The sequence below is a fragment of the Pseudorasbora parva genome, chromosome 11, assembly GCF_024679245.1.
Source record: "Pseudorasbora parva isolate DD20220531a chromosome 11, ASM2467924v1, whole genome shotgun sequence".
NCBI lineage: Eukaryota > Metazoa > Chordata > Actinopteri > Cypriniformes > Gobionidae > Pseudorasbora > Pseudorasbora parva.
The window spans coordinates 26909922-26927780 of NC_090182.1; the positions used below are offsets into that span (position 1 = coordinate 26909922).

Here is a 17859-nt window from a genome sequence, read left to right on the forward strand (position 1 = left end):
GCTGAATACGCGCTCTTCTCCATGTGGGAGAGCAACAAGACCACGCCCCCTATTTTGCGTGTTCTTGTGTGCGGAGGGTTAGTCAACAAACGGTTCTAGTGACGTCATTATATACCTTGCTCTTCCTGCTGTAGTCCAAACCGGCCGTTCGCTGTAGGCTTTGAAAGGGAACTTCTGTTAAATAAAATATCTCGCTTGGCATTGAACTTTGAGCTTTATAATTTTACAGGTATTATTTATGCTCTAACAGCAACATAAAGTTTGAAAGATGGAATCGTGAAGAATGGGACCTTTAAGATTTTCCCCCAAAAAAGTTTTAAAGGTCCAGTGTGTAGTATTTATGATGGTCTATTGACAGAAATACAATATAATATACATAACTATGTTTTCAGTGGTGTATAAAGATCTTATATAATAAACCTGAATTTGCCCTGTGTCGGTCTCTGTGCTTTGAAAGGGTGAGCGGTAGACGGTTTCAATTTGCAACCTTAAGGCTAGATGCCTCTAAAATGTACACAATGCACCATTAAAGCCAAATAGATAGATAGATAGATAGATAGATAGATAGATAGATAGATAGATAGATAGATAGATAGATAGATAGATGGATGGATGGATGGATGGATGGATGGATGGATGGATAGATAGATAGATAGATAGATAGATAGATAGATATAGATGTGTGTGTGTGTGTGTGTGTGTGTGTGTGTGTGTGTGTGTGTGTGTGTGTGTGTGTGTGTGTGTGTTTTGCTAGTGTGTCAGTAGGAAATAAGTTTAGATTTCCAAACATTCCTTTTGCCATAAATTGTAATAATCCAGTCAGATTTTTGTATGCTCAAGGAGTGTGACTGTACAGCCTGTATGCTCCACCCAAAGATCCGGTCTCACCATCATCGAGTCCGTCTGGTTACAGGCATTGTTGCATGAAGAAAGTTAAAGGGGTCATGAACTGAGAAATAAACGTTCCTTCGAGCTTTTGATGTATAAAAGGTCATGGTAATTTATGAATATATAAAGTCATAATGTTTCACATTTTTAATAATTCCTGTATGTAAAAAAGTGGGGAGGCCTGGTTGAGTTGCGTTAGTAGTCTGTTGAAACTCATGGTTGTTATGAGGGGAATAACACACCCAAAGTAGTTGACCAATCAAAACAGACTGAGGTCAGCTGACCCAAAAGGTGAGTTTTAAAGAAACCAAATCAATGTTTTTTTGATCATTAAATAGTGTAAATGTATTCTAGTAGACCATAAACAAAATTATGAACACGTAAATGAGCATAATATGACCCATTTAAAATGGTTAATTAAAATATATTAGCGTAAGCATGTAGTGCAGTGATACAATTCACAATACTGTACATTTCAATACAATACTATCTTGTGCAAAATGTACAGTTGGTTAAAAAAACTACATTTGCTATTATAAAAGGGGTGGACTTGAATAGGCTTAGACTTATTTCTGGTTCCCAATGCTCAAGGCACAGGAATAAAAGAACACATTATATATAAAACGCATATGCTTGCACTCTTTCACTGACTGATGTATGGTTAATCTGGTGCAACTTCTCAAAATCAACTAGGTGTTTGGAAGGAATTGCACAAGTATTTTTAAACAAAACTAGCAACACTTGTGAAGGTAAGAAGTGACTGAAAAAATAAAATTTATTTCACCAACGCATTTACTGGTAAAATCAGACATTTTGCATTACCAGGACCCACAAATATCATTGGCATTATTATACATACACCTCAGATGATCAATGCAATCAATCACCGCTTTAACCGCGAAGCGTGTCAAAATATGATTCCCAAGCTTTAAACGGTTAGTTAATCCAAAATGTAATATTCTGACTTAAACGTCTGTGTCGTCATACAATATGTGCATTGATCAGTAAAACTGTTGATCATATAAAGTGATTGTGCTTCCTCAGATGACTTGGATAAAACCGCTCAATTGATTATCTTTAATATTACTTTTTTGGGATCTTTTAAGTTTTAGGGGTATGGACTTTAAAAGGAGACAGAGATCTTTCAGGTTTCATTAAAAAAGTCTTAATTTGTGTTTGGAAGATGAACAAAAATCTTGTAGGTTTCAAGTGACATGAGGGTGAGTACATGGCAGAATTATATTTTTTTAGGTGAACTATAATTTATAAATACAGTCTTGGATAAAACACAAAATTTCACAACATATCAGTTCACATCACCGATGCATGTAGAGTTTTTATTTTGCGATATATCAATATAACGATATATCCTTAATGTATGAGTATAGTTTGTAAACCATCAATGTGAAATCTAGTTTTAATGAATACTTTGGGCCCAAGTTGACTACACACTGTAATTTTTCACCTGTTGCTGTTGTGTCCAGGACATGTCGGAGAATGGAGGCAGCGGGCAGCTGGTGGTAAAGGCACGCTTCAATTTCAAGCAGAACAATGAGGACGAGCTGTCTTTCAGCAAGGGCGAGCTGATCCATGTCACACGCCAGGAGGAAGGTGGATGGTGGGAGGGAAACCTTAATGGCAAAACCGGCTGGTTCCCTAGCAACTATGTCCGAGAGGTCAAGCCATGTGGTGAGTGGGCTATCCAAGATATTTTCTTACATCTTAGCATTGTTAGAAACAGTTTGTCCTAACAAACATAACTTGAACTTGAACAAAAACTCAATTTTTCCCTAGATAAACCAACATCTCCGAAATCTATAAAAGGATTTGACATTCCTCAGCTGACTAAAAATTATTACAGTGTGGTGAGTTATTTTCAATGTAAGAATAAATGCAAAATGGGCATGCAAATTTATTTTAAGTTCTTATTTGAATGCTTTGTTTGTTTCTTAGGTGGTGCAAGACATCTTGGAGCATGAGAGAGAGTTTGTCAAAGAACTGCAGACGGTACTTGGCTGCTACCTGCGGCCTCTACAGGCCAGCGACAAGTAAGAGCAAAACACAGACTTCACCATGGCATCGGGGACCCTTTGATATCAAAGCCGATTGACATTTTAGGGAGCTGGGTCAGTCAATGAAAAGCCATGCGCACAATGACTCTTCTGTCTGCTCTCTCGGCAGGCTCTCTAGTGTGGACTGTTCCAGTCTGAATGGGAATTTAGAGGATGTCCTCTCTTTCCAACAGGGACTGTGTCTTGCTTTAGAGGAGTGCTCCAAGTAAGAGATGTATTTCAGTGTCTATAAGTGCATATTGACAACTCAAATTCTCTGCTTTCTATAGAAGTCATAACCTGATTGATACAGTGCCATCTTGTGGTGGCTGTGTGTCTTGTATTTGTAATGTGTCAACATCTGTGCTATATCATGTCAAAGCATAGGGTATTTAACATTAAATACAAGTTCATGTATAATGTGTGTAAGAAAATAATTATCCAGGCTGATCCATTTATTTTCGCCTTATAGGATGCCAGAGGGCCAGCAGCGGATCGGCGGCTGTTACCTAAACCTGATGTGTCAGATAAGAACACTGTACTTGTCTTACTGCTCCAGCCATCCCTCTGCAGTGTGTGTGCTGACTGATCACAGGTCAGTGTCCACTCGGTGGCTCATAATTGTCATCAGTTTTTGTGTTTTTTGTTGAAGAGTTAGTTCACCCAATGTCATTTCCTCACCCTCATGTCTTTCTAAACCCTATAAGGCTTTTGTTAATCTTCGAAAAACCCATATTTTTCCTTCCTTGAAAGTCCATTACATCTACCCTGGATGCCAGCCGAATTAAGCCCCACCCACAACATTTGAGGTCGGGCAATTCGGTCTGAACTTGATCCTTTGGGGACATTTCACGCTCTAATTTTAATCAATGCTTAAAAAACATGCCTATGTCTTCTTCCATTAAAAATAATGGCTATTGCGATGGCTGGGATACACACAAACTTACCAACATACTATGTGGTACGACTTATCACAAGAGGGGGGGGGGGGGGGGGGGGAATCTGTTAATTTAGCATGACATCAGTTAATGAAAATGTCGTCATTTCACAATCGTTTTTTTTATCTACATTTATTAAATATCACAAAGGTTTTGTGCAAATCTATAATGGAGAGAGCAGTCTAAACAAATTCAAGTGGCTTTAGGCCATCTTGCAAATGCGTTTGACCCATTCATAATTTAGAATATCATTTTGGCATTAAAATGTGCAGTTACTGTTTAACTTCTTGAACCCAGTGCTTTTAAATTGAATATACAGATTTTTTTTCCTTAAATATCAACATAAACAAAAAATTATTATAGCAATAGTAGACCCCCGTTAATACCTGGGCCGCGCACATCACTTTTGCACAGGGCCTCACACCACCCTTGTGACAGGCCTGGCTGTATTAGCTTATCATTTATTTTTTATTCCAAATGTGATCAACGTTTGCATAAGTATTAGATGTGTTGGGGAATTTAACGTGATGTTTTATTTATATTCTGTTTAAATGAACAAAAAGCTTTGTTCATTTTGCTGAACGAAATTTAAAGATCTGAGTAAAATGATCCAAACTTCCCTCTTTACTATGCGTCGCTCCACATACGTCATTTACTCCGTTGCTCTGATTGGTTGTAGTTCTGTCCAATTGAGGTCTTTCCTGGTTCGGTTGAAACACGCCCCAATAATCACATCCCAATGGAGCAGTATCAGACTCATATTCTGACTAGAATTGAGTATGACCACGTCAGGCTACATTTAAGGTGCAGCTTCTTTAAGATTACTGTTGGAAAAAGTATCAATGCTCCCTCGCTTTTATACACGAGTAAGTCAAAACATTATAAAACTGTTATTTGCAGACAAAGCATTCTGAAATTGTTTACTTGCACTTTGCAATGTAGGTACTGTCAGATTCAATACAGCTGATTGCTTCATCTTTTAATAAGTTTCTTTGCAAGCTCTCCATTACACACGTTTACAAAACTTTAAAAATAAACCATCCACTTGTTCCTGATGCTGGGATTCTTCTGAAGGCTTTATGCTAACATGCTGTTTCAACTAGATGTGTCAACGCGAACGTTCCATTGCTCTTCCATTTGTGTGAGTGCCAAGAATTGAACAGGCATCTGACTATTGAATCCAGTGAAGATGGTGTCAGTGACTATAATGGGTTCTAATTGCTCTTCACGCAAAGCTCACATCTGGTGTAGACCGGTATCAGCCGTTAAGGGACAAAGCGCCAGGGTGTGGGGCCTATGGTGCCATGATGTAAAATGATTTGTCGATATCTTGCTCTATAGGCAGTCCTATTCAAATGTTTTTTTCCATTTGATGTCTCAAACCCCACACTATACAAACAGGTTTTTGACACTTGGTTACATAAATGCTTTGTTTTTTTAAGCATGCTTTTGATATATAATAGGTTATAGTAATATAACAGGGCTCGACATTCAAATTTGTCATTCACTTGTCCGAGTAAAAAAATGAGCTTGTCTGGAAAAAAGTTAGGTGTGTGTGTGTTGTAAATATAACTTATTCTCAGGTAATATTCTCACCAGTGTTCAATCAGCTTTGACATATTTTAAATCTGCATATTTGTGATATTTTACCTTTTATAATTTTCCCCTTATCTTATTAAATATAAGCTCTGCTTCAAAGTTTCATGTTTTATTCTTAAATTTGATCTATATAATCAATTAAAATAAGACTCTTATAGGGCTGTTATCAATCAAATCAAATAATTTACACAGAAAATTACAACTGCATTAAATAATGTTTAATTTGTATAATGAGATTTATATTTTTGAATAAACAAAATAAATGTAGAAAAGTATATGAAACTTAACCACCAGTAGGTGGCAGCAGGTGAGTCTTAATTAGTGAGTCATTGAGTCATTAATTCATTCAAACGAATGAGGCAGAATGAGGCAGTCGTTTACAATGAGGTCCTTGAATCTTTGATTCAAGTGATTGATTCAAAGATTGACTGATTCAGTAACACGTGAGGCACGTTATGGTTCTGCTGTTTGGAACTTTGTTGCTCGGAAGCTTTGTTTGGAACTATTTTCGCAGCTGAAATAGAACAAAAACACTGTTATAAATATAAAAACTTCACATATTTACCGCAATTTCTCTGTGGGAGCAGCGCTCATTTGTTTTGATGCAAGTGTCAACAGCGTGTTGTTACAGTCGGTTCATTACATTATGTATTACTCATATCCACTATCAATCACCACTAAATTAAGGCAGAATTATTCTTGCATTTTGGTGATTTGTTAGTAATTTTTTTGTTATTGGCGTTTTAATCATTCTCTTTAATCATTCCAGTAGGCAAGTAAAATTCTCTTTCACTTGTCCCTTCAAGAAATCCACTTGTCTCTGATAAGCATTAATGTCGAGCCCTGATATAAGATTATATTTGTCAGAGAATGTGGATCTGTGAATGTGCTTCCCTGTGACATCAGAGTGCAGTAAAACACTAGCCTGACGTGGTCATACTCAATTCTAGTCACAATATGAGTCTGAAACTCCATTGGGCTGTGATTATGGGGCGTGTTTCAACCGAACCAGGAAAGACCTCAATTGGATAGACCTACAACCAATCAGAGCAGCGAAGCAACGCATTGTCAAATGTCAACAGAGTTTAACTGCACTGTGTTGCCAAGTCCGCGTTTTTTCCGCGGGTTGTTTTCTACGTCCGCGGGTTGAAGCGACTGTTATGTGATATATAGACCCATGAGTTCGAATTTTAGCAGGCTCCGCACTCATGGGTCTATATATATGTGGGTCTAAACCCACCCCACCCCACTCCACTCACTTTTATCGTCTCTATTCTAATTCAGCACATGTCTGTTTTCCTAGGCCTACCCCTAACCAAGAAAAACGTATTATTAAACATGTTCGACACTTTATTTCCACTTTTCAAACATTTTCTCATTTTATTGAAAATAAATGCCTTTCCGATCTGATTTGTGATGGGAAAAGGGAATAGAGCGAGTGTGGCAAAAGGTGGGCTCGAACCTCTGATCGATCTGCATCAAATCTTGATGCCATGCGCCTTACCACTACACTACAGCCACTGTAAAGAATTTGGTGAACACAGCATATTTGTGTTTAATGTAAATATTATGGCATCCATCGTTAGGCTGCTCCAGTAAAAAAAAAAAAACGAGAGTCCGTATTTATTTCCTTTCGAAGCCCACGTAGAGAGCGTTTGTAGGCTATTTTTCATAAATTACATGCATACGTTATCCATATTTATAACGAACTGGACTTTTGATATTTAAATGACATCCATGTAGGTTATTGTAGATTATTGTCAGTGAAGTTATGTTTGCAATACGTATAGTAATTATGTAGAAAACTAGCAAGTGATAGCTTAGTAACAATATTAATAATATTTATAAAATAAATATTAGTTGATAAGATTGATACTAAGTAATTTTATTTTGTTTGACAACTTATTGGCTGAGATAAGAAGACTAACCTCTATACTGGGCTTTCTTTCGATTTTCTTCCTTTCTTTTTTTCTCTTTTTCCGTCCCTGTAAATCCGCGGGTTTAGACGCCTCATTTTTGATGAACGCACAAGATGAGCACTTGCCTGACCTAATGCCTAAACAAATAATCAATAATCACCATCAATTCAATTGAATAATCAGGTTGATAAGTAATTAAACGTGTGGCTGAGGGGGCGCCCTATGATGATCATGTTTAATGAACATTATGTTGTATTTCGCTTGTTCCGATTCTATGCTCGGGCGTATTCTATGTAATGGGCGGCACTAGAGCGCGCTCGCGCCCCTAACACAATTGTCGCCCTAGGCAACCGCCTAGCTCGCCTATAGCAAACGCCGGCCCTGTGTGTAATAACACAGTTGCTGTAGAAGCTTAATTCGGATTCGAATATAATGTGTTGAACTTAATTTTTAATGAAGAACCAGCTCACGTGGGGAAGACATTGCACATTTCTTTGCCTCATTTCACTGTGGTTTCGTTTGTAAATGAGAGAATGGTTTTCGTTCGCATATTTCTCCGCCACCATTACTGAACTACAACTCAAACTAGCGCACAACATCAATGTTATCGTCCTCTGTTTGCTGTTTGGACCGGTAAAAATTTGTTCAGGGAAAACCTAAGAATACACCACAATCCCAGACGTAGTACTGAAGGAAAATGTAAATTGAGCGGAAGTATGTAGGAGGGCAGAGTGGTCCAAGTTAAAAAAAAAAAAAACATTCCAATTAATTGCGAGTGAATGAGAGAGAAATTATTGTGTTTGTTTGATATAGACATTTTGTGAGCTCTGCGGGCAAATCATTCCGGTTGCTGTTTTTCCACACATTTTCAAAACAATTCCCCATGTGTACTGACTGACGTGGCAGTCTAAGCTCATTATAATAGGCAAAACTGTTATCCAATCAAAGGAATGAGCGTTTACTTCCAAGTCTTCAATGCGGCATGCCCATAAAAAGCGTTCCAGGAGCAAGGCTCAAAACCAGGATAAAAAATAGCCTATTACTTATTCATTATGATGTTTTTCAATGTAAAAATCATGCAAACGGCATAAGTTGACCTCAGGCAACAGCGTATTTTTTTATTTATTTTATTTTTAAAGCCAGTTCATGACCCCTTTAATGGTACAGAATTGAATCTCACATTTCATGACCCCTTTAATTTAGACTTTTCATTCACATATAAGCATTAATCAACGCACATACCGAGCACATTAAGTATGGTTAAAGGAAGCTAAAACTTGTTTTTTTGACACAAGTTCTAATGAGATTTTTTTTTTTTTTTATGTGCTATATGTAAATGTGTTGATTATCTGTGGAAATAATTTCACATTATTTTGAATGCTAATGTGTTAGTGGTAATTTGACATATAATTTCTAAAAATACACTAATACTTCACATTTTCTGACATGCTAATTGCTAAGTCTAATGTAGTTTAAAAAAGCTGCAAAGAATAATCATTATATTGAGCACATCTCCACATATTTCATTAGAGCAAACGCCCTTCGTACAAGTTCAAAAGAGTTGAAAGTGATGATACAGAAAAAAGGCTGCAAAATATTTTGTCTCCAATCAATATTTCACATGTACATTTATTGATCTCAAGTCAATCTTCCTCCTATCCCAGATGAATGTGCCATTTATAAGTTGACTTCCTAAACGTTTTAAAACTCTGGCTCTATGGCACGTACAAAATATTTCTCTGTTTGGTGCTAGTGTCACAGAAATTACACTGCCTTTATCTGTCAGTATACAGTACAGCGTTTTCTGCTGTAGTATAAGTATAAAGATGAACCACCAGGTGTCACTAAAAGCTTTGATTCTCCTACATTTCATTGAGTTGAGTGACTAAACAAGCAAATCTCCCTTCTGCCTTTACACTGCTGCCCTTTTTCCATTTCAAGGTGTTTTTATTGGTTTGTGCTTGTAAACTTCACAAGTATTCAGAAATGTCTGAGCCACATTTTACACACTTCCTGTATGATGAACTACAATAAGGTTTCTGTCAGTTTTCTCCTTCCACCTAAGAATGCTCCACGACAGAAGGAGAGAGTGAAACGGCATGCCTCAAACACACAGGAAACAGCACTAACCCAACAGGATATCTATAGCTGTGGTTATGCTGATGGAGGCAGAAGACACTTTTGATTGTTTGCTCACTCGCATATCTCTGCAGCATTGTTGCAGCATTTTCCATTGTTTGATCATGTACTCAAGGCATGTGTTCAGATGATTCACACCCATTCTGTCACCTTCTCCAAAACATTTGTATTATGTTTATATGAGAATGCATTGACATGATTGCAAATCGATTAAATCCCTTTTTTTTTTTACAGTATTATTTTATCATGCAAAAACATACATTTTAAACCCCTAAGTTTTAGAGCATTTTGAAATGATTCATCCCCCTTTACCTGCAAGACATTTTGCTGCCAGGAAAAACATTTTATGAAAAAAAGTTTAACAAAGGCATTCAAAATTATTCAACCCCCAAAAGTCACATTTTGTGCATAATTCTTTATTCTTTATCACCTCCAAAAAATGCTCGCTGTAAGTGTTTATACGTTTCGGTTACCTGTCTAATGCAATCTTGGCCCATTCATTGTGTGAAAAATCTTCCAGATCACTGAAAATCTTTGGTTTTCAAGTTACCACTGCTTTCTTCAAATTCCACCAGAGATTTAAATCTGAAGACTGTACAGGCCACTCAATAGCATTATATGACTGATCCCTGAAGCAAGCTTAAGTAGATTTAGATTTACTTTGGGATGACTTTTCTTCAGGAAAGTTCATTGTTTATCGAGCTTCAGTCTCTGTAAAGAAGGCATCAACATATTTGGCAAAATGCTTGATACTTAAAATAATTCATGATATCCATCACAGAGTCAAGATTTCCACTTCCTACAATGGCAAAGCACCCTCATAACAAGACTGGACCTTCTTCATGTTCGACTACTTTTGCCTTTTTTGCAACATACATGTCATTGTTCCATGGGTCCAAAAAGTCCCAGTTTGGTCATATCACTCCAGACAAAATTCTTCCAGAACTCCACAGGTCTATCCAAATGAATTTTAGCATATTCAAGTCTGCCTTTTATGTTGTTCTTGGTCAAAAGCGGCATTCTGCAATATGTCACAACATGAAGGCCATGCTTGTCTAGTGTTCTTCTTATATTCTGCATTGAAATGCTTTTTTCCCTTCTTTCATCAGGTTATCTTGCAAGTCTTTGGCAGTAAATTGGACGTTTTATTCTCAGTTGTTGATCAACTGATCGAACATTTTTTAACCTTAATGATATTTTTCTTTTTCTTTAAAACCCTTAATGATATTCTGGTACAACAAATTTGAAACATATGCATAAGTTCAGGAGCTTTAGTGTTTTGTAGATATATTTTCATCATCATTACTCCAGTTTTCAGAGTCACATGATCCTTTAGAAATCATTCTAATATACTGATTTGCTGCTCAAGAAACATTTCTTATCAATGATGAAAACAGTTGGGCTGTTTAATGTTTTTTGTGGAGAATGATGCATCTTTTCAGGCTTTTGATGGAATTTTACTGACCCTAAACAATTTACAGTGCCTTGCGAAAGTATTCGGCCCCCTTGAACTTTGCGACTTTTTGCCACATTTCAGGCTTCAAAAATAAAGATATAAAACTGTATTGTTTGTGAAGAATCAACAGCAAGTGGGACACAATCATGAAGTGGAATGAAATTTATTGGATATTTTAAACTTTTTTAACAAATCAAAAACTAAAAAATTGGGCGTGCAAAATTATTTGGCCCCTTTACTCTCAGTGCAGCAAACTCTCTCCAGAAGTTCAGTGAGGATCTCTGAATGATCCAATGTTGACCTAAATGACTAATGATGATGAATAGAATCCACCTGTGTGTAATCAAGTCTCCATATAAATGCACCTGCACTGTGGTCCGTTTAAATCTCAGAGGTCCGTTTAAAGCTCAGAGAGCATCATGAAGAACAAGGAACACACCAGGCAGGTCCGAGATACTGTTGTGGAGAAGTTTAAAGCCGGATTTGGATACAAAAAGATTTCCCAAGCTTTATCCCAAGGAGCACTGTGCAAGCGATAATATTGAAATGGAAGGAATATCAGACCAATGCAAATCAACCAAGACCTGGCCGTCCCTCTAAACTTTCAGCTCATACAAGGAGAAGACTGATCAGAGATGCAGCCAAGAGGCCCATGATCACTCTGGATGAACTGCAGAGATCTACAGCTGAGGTGGGAGACTCTGTCCATAGGACAACAATCAGTCGTATACTGCACAAATCTGGCCTTTATGGAAGAGTGGAAAGAAGAAAGACATTTCTTAAAGATATCCATAAAAAGTGTCGTTTTCACCAAACATGTGGAAGAAGGTGCTCTGGCCAGATGAAACCAAAATTGAACTTTTTGGCAACAATGCAAAACATTATGTTTGGCGTAAAAGCAACACAGCTCATCACCCTGAACACACCATCCCCACTGTCAAACATGGTGGTGGCAGAATCATGGTTTGGGCCTGCTTTTCTTCAGCAGGGACAGGGAAGATGATTAAAATTGATGGGAAGATGGATGGAGCCAAATACAGGACCATTCTGGAAGACAACCTGATGGAGTCTGCAAAAGACCTGAGACTGGGACGGAGATTTGTCTTCCAACAAGACAATGATCCAAAACATAAAGCAAAATCTACAATGGAATGGTTCAAAAATAAACATATCCAGGTGTTAGAATGGCCAAGTCAAAGTCCAGACCTGAATCCAATCGAGAATCTGTGGAAAGAACTGAAAACTGCTGTTCACAAACGCTCTCCATCCAACCTCACTGAGCTCGAGCTGTTCTGCGAGGAGGAATGGGCAAAAATTTCAGTCTCTCGATGTGCAAAACTGATAGAGACATACCCAAAGCGACTTACAGCTGTAATCGCAGCAAAAGGTGGCGCTACAAAGTATTAACTTAAGGGGGCCGAATAATTTTGCACGCCCAATTTTTCAGTTTTTGATTTATTAAAAAAGTGTAAAATATCTAATAAAATACGTTCCACTTCAATATTGTGTCCCACTTGTTGTTGATTCTTCACAAAAAATTACAGTTTTATATCTTTATGTTTGAAGCCTGAAATGAGGCAAAAGGTCGCAAAGTTCAAGGGGGCCGAATACTTTCACAAGGCACTGTAACTGTAGTGTATATTTATATGTAGCTAATACGTAGTGTAGTAAGTTTTGTGCATTGCTTTTAAATGATGAATTATTTAAATAGATTGTGCAGTTATTTATATAAAGGGGAAGACTGTTTTGATGCCACAGATGTGCTGATTATAATTGTCTGGAAAAGACAAATAAATACAAACCTGTGTTTTCCATGAACAGTGAGGAGCTGGACAAGTTCATGGAGAGTCAGGGTGCCAGTGCTCCTGGTATTCTGACCCTGACCACCAGCCTGAGCAAACCCTTCATGCGGCTCGACAAGTATCCCACCCTCCTGCAGGAACTTGAGCGACATGTGGAGGTAACGACAAGCTACTAAGGTCATGGATGGCCATGAGTGTTTATAAGTTATAATATAATATTTACAGATTTTCTCTTTTTTTTCTTGTAGGAAGCGCATCCAGATTACAGTGATATTCTCAAAGCAACAGTTGCTTTTAAAAATCTAGTGGTATGTGTCAGTTCTCTGTCATATTTGCCATTTAATCTGGGTACTTGTGTGGCAACTAAAGCCATTTCTACTTTTGACTTCTCATGGTTTTGACCACTGTGAGGTGTTTCCTGTCATGGTGCAAGAATTTTCTCTCTAATTCCCTCTTCCCCTCATTTCTAAACCGCACAGCAGGTTCGCTGCACTTTACAGGTTGGAAGAGATGTTGCTGTTACATGAAATGTAAAGGTTAAGGTTTATGAGAGTGTCTCCGTAAGATAAAAAAAGACAAAAGATGAGTCATTCGTTAGGTAATGGCAGACGTCTCAGCATCGAAAATATAGTAGTAGGTGATTTCTTTACTCGTTGAGTTCTGTGGAACAGTTTTGTGTGTTTTCTCAGTTTCTTTTTTTTCTTCTGACAGGTAAGGGGAGAGCCCCATGTTCATACTTTAGATCTCACTAGTGGAGGTGTCATGGAGATTTGGTCTTCCCCCTTTTACCTATGCTTTCTCAGTTGACTTGTAATTGCTGATGAGTTCATTTGCATATTTTATTGTAATTTGCTTTGAGGATAAAGCTTCAGTTAGGAACAAGAATGTAACGCCTTTAAATTTGGAAAAGTGACCGCCTACTCCAAAATGACCATTTAAGATGATATATTTTTAAAGGGTTAGTCACCCAAAAATGAAATTGATGTCATTAATGACTCACCCTAATGTCTTTCCACACCCGTAAGACCTCCGTTCATCTTCAGAACACAGTTTAATAAATTTTATATTTAGTCCAAGAGCGTATCTAAGTGTAGGCACACTTTACTGTCCATGTCCAGAAAGGGAATAAAAACATCAACAAAGTCGTCCATATGTGACATCAGTTAGTTAATTAGAATTGTGTCAAACTGGCAAACTGCTGAAATCACGTGACATTGGCGATCCAAATCATGAGTTAATACGGTTGAATCATGAAGTTCAAAATCATGAGTTAATCATGAGGTTTGAAAACAAACGCAGAAGAGAAGACAATGCTGAATAAAGTCGTAGTTTTTGTTATTTTGGGATCAAAATGTATTTTCAATGCTTCAAGAGATTCTAATAACTAACTGATGTCACATATGGACGACTTTGATGATGTTTTTATTCCCTTTCTGGACATGGACAGTAAAGTGTGCCTACACTTAGATACACTGTCGGACTAAATATGAAATATCATAAACTGTGTTCTGAAGATGAACAGAGGTCTTACGGGTGAGGAACAACATTAGAGTGAGTCATAAATGACATCAATTTCATTTTTTGGTGAACTGACCTTTTAAAATTAAATCTGTTTCTGAATATACCTATACATTAGACATAAAATAATTAGGCATTAAACTTTGACATTAAAATCATTGTAACGCATTTTTTATCAGTGTTTAAGTTATTAGATACTTATCAAAGACACTTGTAGGCAATAAAACATGCAAAATATTTTATACATACACTACTGTTCAAAAGTATTTTTTTTAAGTACTTGCTTTCAGCGAGAATGCATTCAATTTATTTATACATTACATTAAATGCATTACATTTATGTTTTCAACAATGATTATTGTTATAACTTGAATTGTTTCTTGAGCACCAAATCAGCATATTAGAATAATCTCTAAAGAATTATGCGACACTGAAGACAGTATTAAAAGGCACCCGTTATGCCCCTTTGTACAAGATTTATAATAAGTTTCTGATGTCCCCAGAGTGTGTATGTGAAGTTTTAGCTCAAAATAACCCATAGATAAATTTCCAAAATAAAACTAATCCACTGAGTCCTCAGTGGCTATGATGTCAGGTGTACATGGAGACTGTTTACTCTTACATCCAACAACAAAACACCTCAATCGTTTATGAGACATTATTGTCGCTACAGCTGCTCCAGTCTGGAGAAAATGGCGGACTGTGTACAACTCGCTCAGGGCTGGGTATTTGCCAATAAGACAGTGTCCGTCCACAATCGTGAGCGGGACCTCTGAAAAGTGTTCAGATAAATAAGAAATGTCAAGAACAAAAAATTCGTGTTGTTCTTATTGAGACATTTCTTCAGAGAATTATGAATATTTTTTAAGTGTTTTATACTTCAGTGATATTTAATCACAGATGGTAACTCATTAAGACTCGTGATTCAGTCTTAATTCTTGACTGTTACAAAATGCTTTTTCGAATATTCCATTTTCAGTGTGTGTTTCCCCATTCATTCTTGTTTCACTGAATTAATTAAACTTTGTGTATTTCAGACTCAGTGTCAAGATCTGCGAAAAAGAAAGAACTTGGAGTTGCAGATCTTGTCAGAGCCAGTGCGGGGCTGGGAGGGGGACAGCATGAAGTCACTGGGTCAGGTGGTCTACATGTCACAGGTCCACATGCAGAGCAGCTCAAATGAGGTGAGGAAGAGGGTGAGAACTAGGAAGTAACAGTGAGGCATCTAAACCTGACATGTTGTTTTCACAGCAGCGTGGTTATATCACTGTTTATTTTGTGCAAAATGCACGTTAGGTGTTTTGGTCATGTTGCCATAATTTTGAAATAAACTATGAAGGGGCTGTAGTGATTATTTTGTCAAGATTAACCGAAATGTGCAAAACATGGATATTTTGCATGGAAGTGCTGATCAGGGTATTTTAAACCAAATGGCCAGAGCCACGTAGGTTTTGTTTTTGCTAATGAATGGAAAATGTATAAGTGTCAACAGTTCAAACCCACTTGCAAAGTTTTGCATATGTGGTCACCTAAGCCGTTATTAACTTGAACCTAAACCCCCTCCGAATTTGGTTAATGGAAACAGTGGTGTGTGAGGGGTCTGATAGAGGCCCCTGACAACATCAGTAGGGCTTTGCTGAAGGAAACCTAGTAGGATGATGCAAGTATTTTACTTACTAAAGTCATTAGAAATGATTTCCCTCCAATTCTGTTCAATGTATTTCCTTTCTCTTTCTCTCTTTTGCTTAGCTGAAATTTATCTTGGTTTGCTAGAAATAAGGTATGATATTTGTTAATCGTGATTCTTGAGTAATCAATGTAGCTAAAAATAAAGCCGTTCACCAATCCAAAAACGTGTGTAACATAGAGACATTTGATGTTTGTGTTTGTTTGCTGTAAAGGTGCTGTAATGCCATACACCTGCATCTGTGCCATGAACAATGTGATTGTTTTAAGTAGTGGTGATTCATGTCAATTGTGCAGAAGTACTGAAGAAAATATTTACTGAAAGAAAAATATTATTATTATTATTTTTCTAGGAGAAAGAAGAGCGATACTTCATGTTGTTTCCCAATGTAATAGTCATACTGTCTGCCAGCCCAAGAATGAGTGGTTTCATTTACCAGGTGAGGGTTTTTTTCCCCCACTTTTTTTCAGTTGTGTTCATCCAAAAACATAATCATCATCTGTTATTAATGAAAAAGTCAAATGCAGTGCTCTCATTTGTCACACTCTCGTCTCATAGGGACGTCTGCCACTGACAGGAACCACTGTAACCAGACAGGCAGAAGATGCAGACACAGGCCATTATGCCTTTGAGATCACAGGTTTGTTTCAGTCCATGTAAACATGGTTTTAGTGGAGTGTCTTTTTGAGAGGTCACAGACCAATATACACTCAACTGTCATTATAGCTGTTTTTTTTTTCATTGATGTTTTTATAACAACAGCCAGCGATGTAGTTTAGTTTAACAAGTAGAGAGCATGTGCAGGTGATTTTATTACTGGAACAGTTCATCCAAGCAAATATTGTCGTCATTTGTTCAATTTCAAACTTTCAAATTTGGTCTTTTCAAACATTCCTGGTAGAACACGAAAAAAAGGAATTTGGAAGAATTTCAAATAATATTTTAAAGATTTTTAATAAAATTATTACATGGATGCATTCAGTTAATCAAAAGTAAATTAATATAAACCACACAGCAGTTTTCATTTGTGGTTTCAGTAACGTACAGCGACAGAGATATGAGCTGTGTGTGTCATCTGAAGCTTTTCAGATCCACTCCCGTCAGTTTTGTGGTCTACACTCGACTCAAATGCTCCGCTCTCCACACAGATATAAAAGCTGCTGTTGGTTAATAAAGATTTAATGGATGAGCTTGCTGCTCCATTGGACTGTCGTCATGTCTAAAGTGATTAGATTTTGTCATCTTTGATATTATTTCGGTCATTGTCGCCGTGGTTACTGAATATGGGTTTTACTCCCATTGCATGTTCTTACAGACACACGTTTCGAGACACACCTGTAAGTAAATTCTAATCCCAAATTCCTACAGTATGAACGTAGCCATATAATATTACAAATGTTTGAATTTCTTTTTGAAATAACTGCTTTGTTCATAAAAGACTCTTTTAAGAGAAAAATGTATCGCAGTTTCCACAATAATTTGGGCAGCACAACTGTTTTCAAATATGATGAAAAAATGAATGTTTCTTGAGCACCAAATCAGCAAAATATAATGATTTCTGAAGGATCATGTGACTAAAACTGGAGTAATGGTTTCTGAATATTTAGCCTTGCCATCAGATGAATGCATTTAAAAATATATATATTTTAAGATAAGAAATGTTTTTATAAAAACATTTTGCAATACTAGTAGGAACTGTATGTAAGAAATGTATTTCAATTAATCATGAAATGGTCCTGATATGTCACTAGACATTAAGATATCATGTTGATTTCAAATACTTATATTTAATATCACTGACAACAGTAGTCCGGAGAGGATATTGTAATTTAAAAGTTGTTGTTGCAGCCCTCAACTGATGT

The 17859-nt window shown here is 37.0% G+C and overlaps 1 protein-coding gene across 1 annotated transcript in view; it reads left to right on the forward strand.

Moving 5' to 3' along the window:
- arhgef6 (Rac/Cdc42 guanine nucleotide exchange factor (GEF) 6) overlaps positions 1–17859 on the forward strand; it is a 38568-nt gene that overhangs the window by 9609 nt on the left and 11100 nt on the right. The window contains exons 5-14 of the mRNA XM_067457631.1: positions 2373–2577; positions 2683–2753; positions 2842–2936; positions 3070–3165; positions 3412–3534; positions 12812–12950; positions 13041–13100; positions 15348–15494; positions 16350–16436; positions 16556–16637. Of these exons, the coding sequence (XP_067313732.1) occupies positions 2373–2577; positions 2683–2753; positions 2842–2936; positions 3070–3165; positions 3412–3534; positions 12812–12950; positions 13041–13100; positions 15348–15494; positions 16350–16436; positions 16556–16637 (1105 nt within the window). The remainder of the gene's footprint in view (positions 1–2372; positions 2578–2682; positions 2754–2841; positions 2937–3069; positions 3166–3411; positions 3535–12811; positions 12951–13040; positions 13101–15347; positions 15495–16349; positions 16437–16555; positions 16638–17859) is intronic.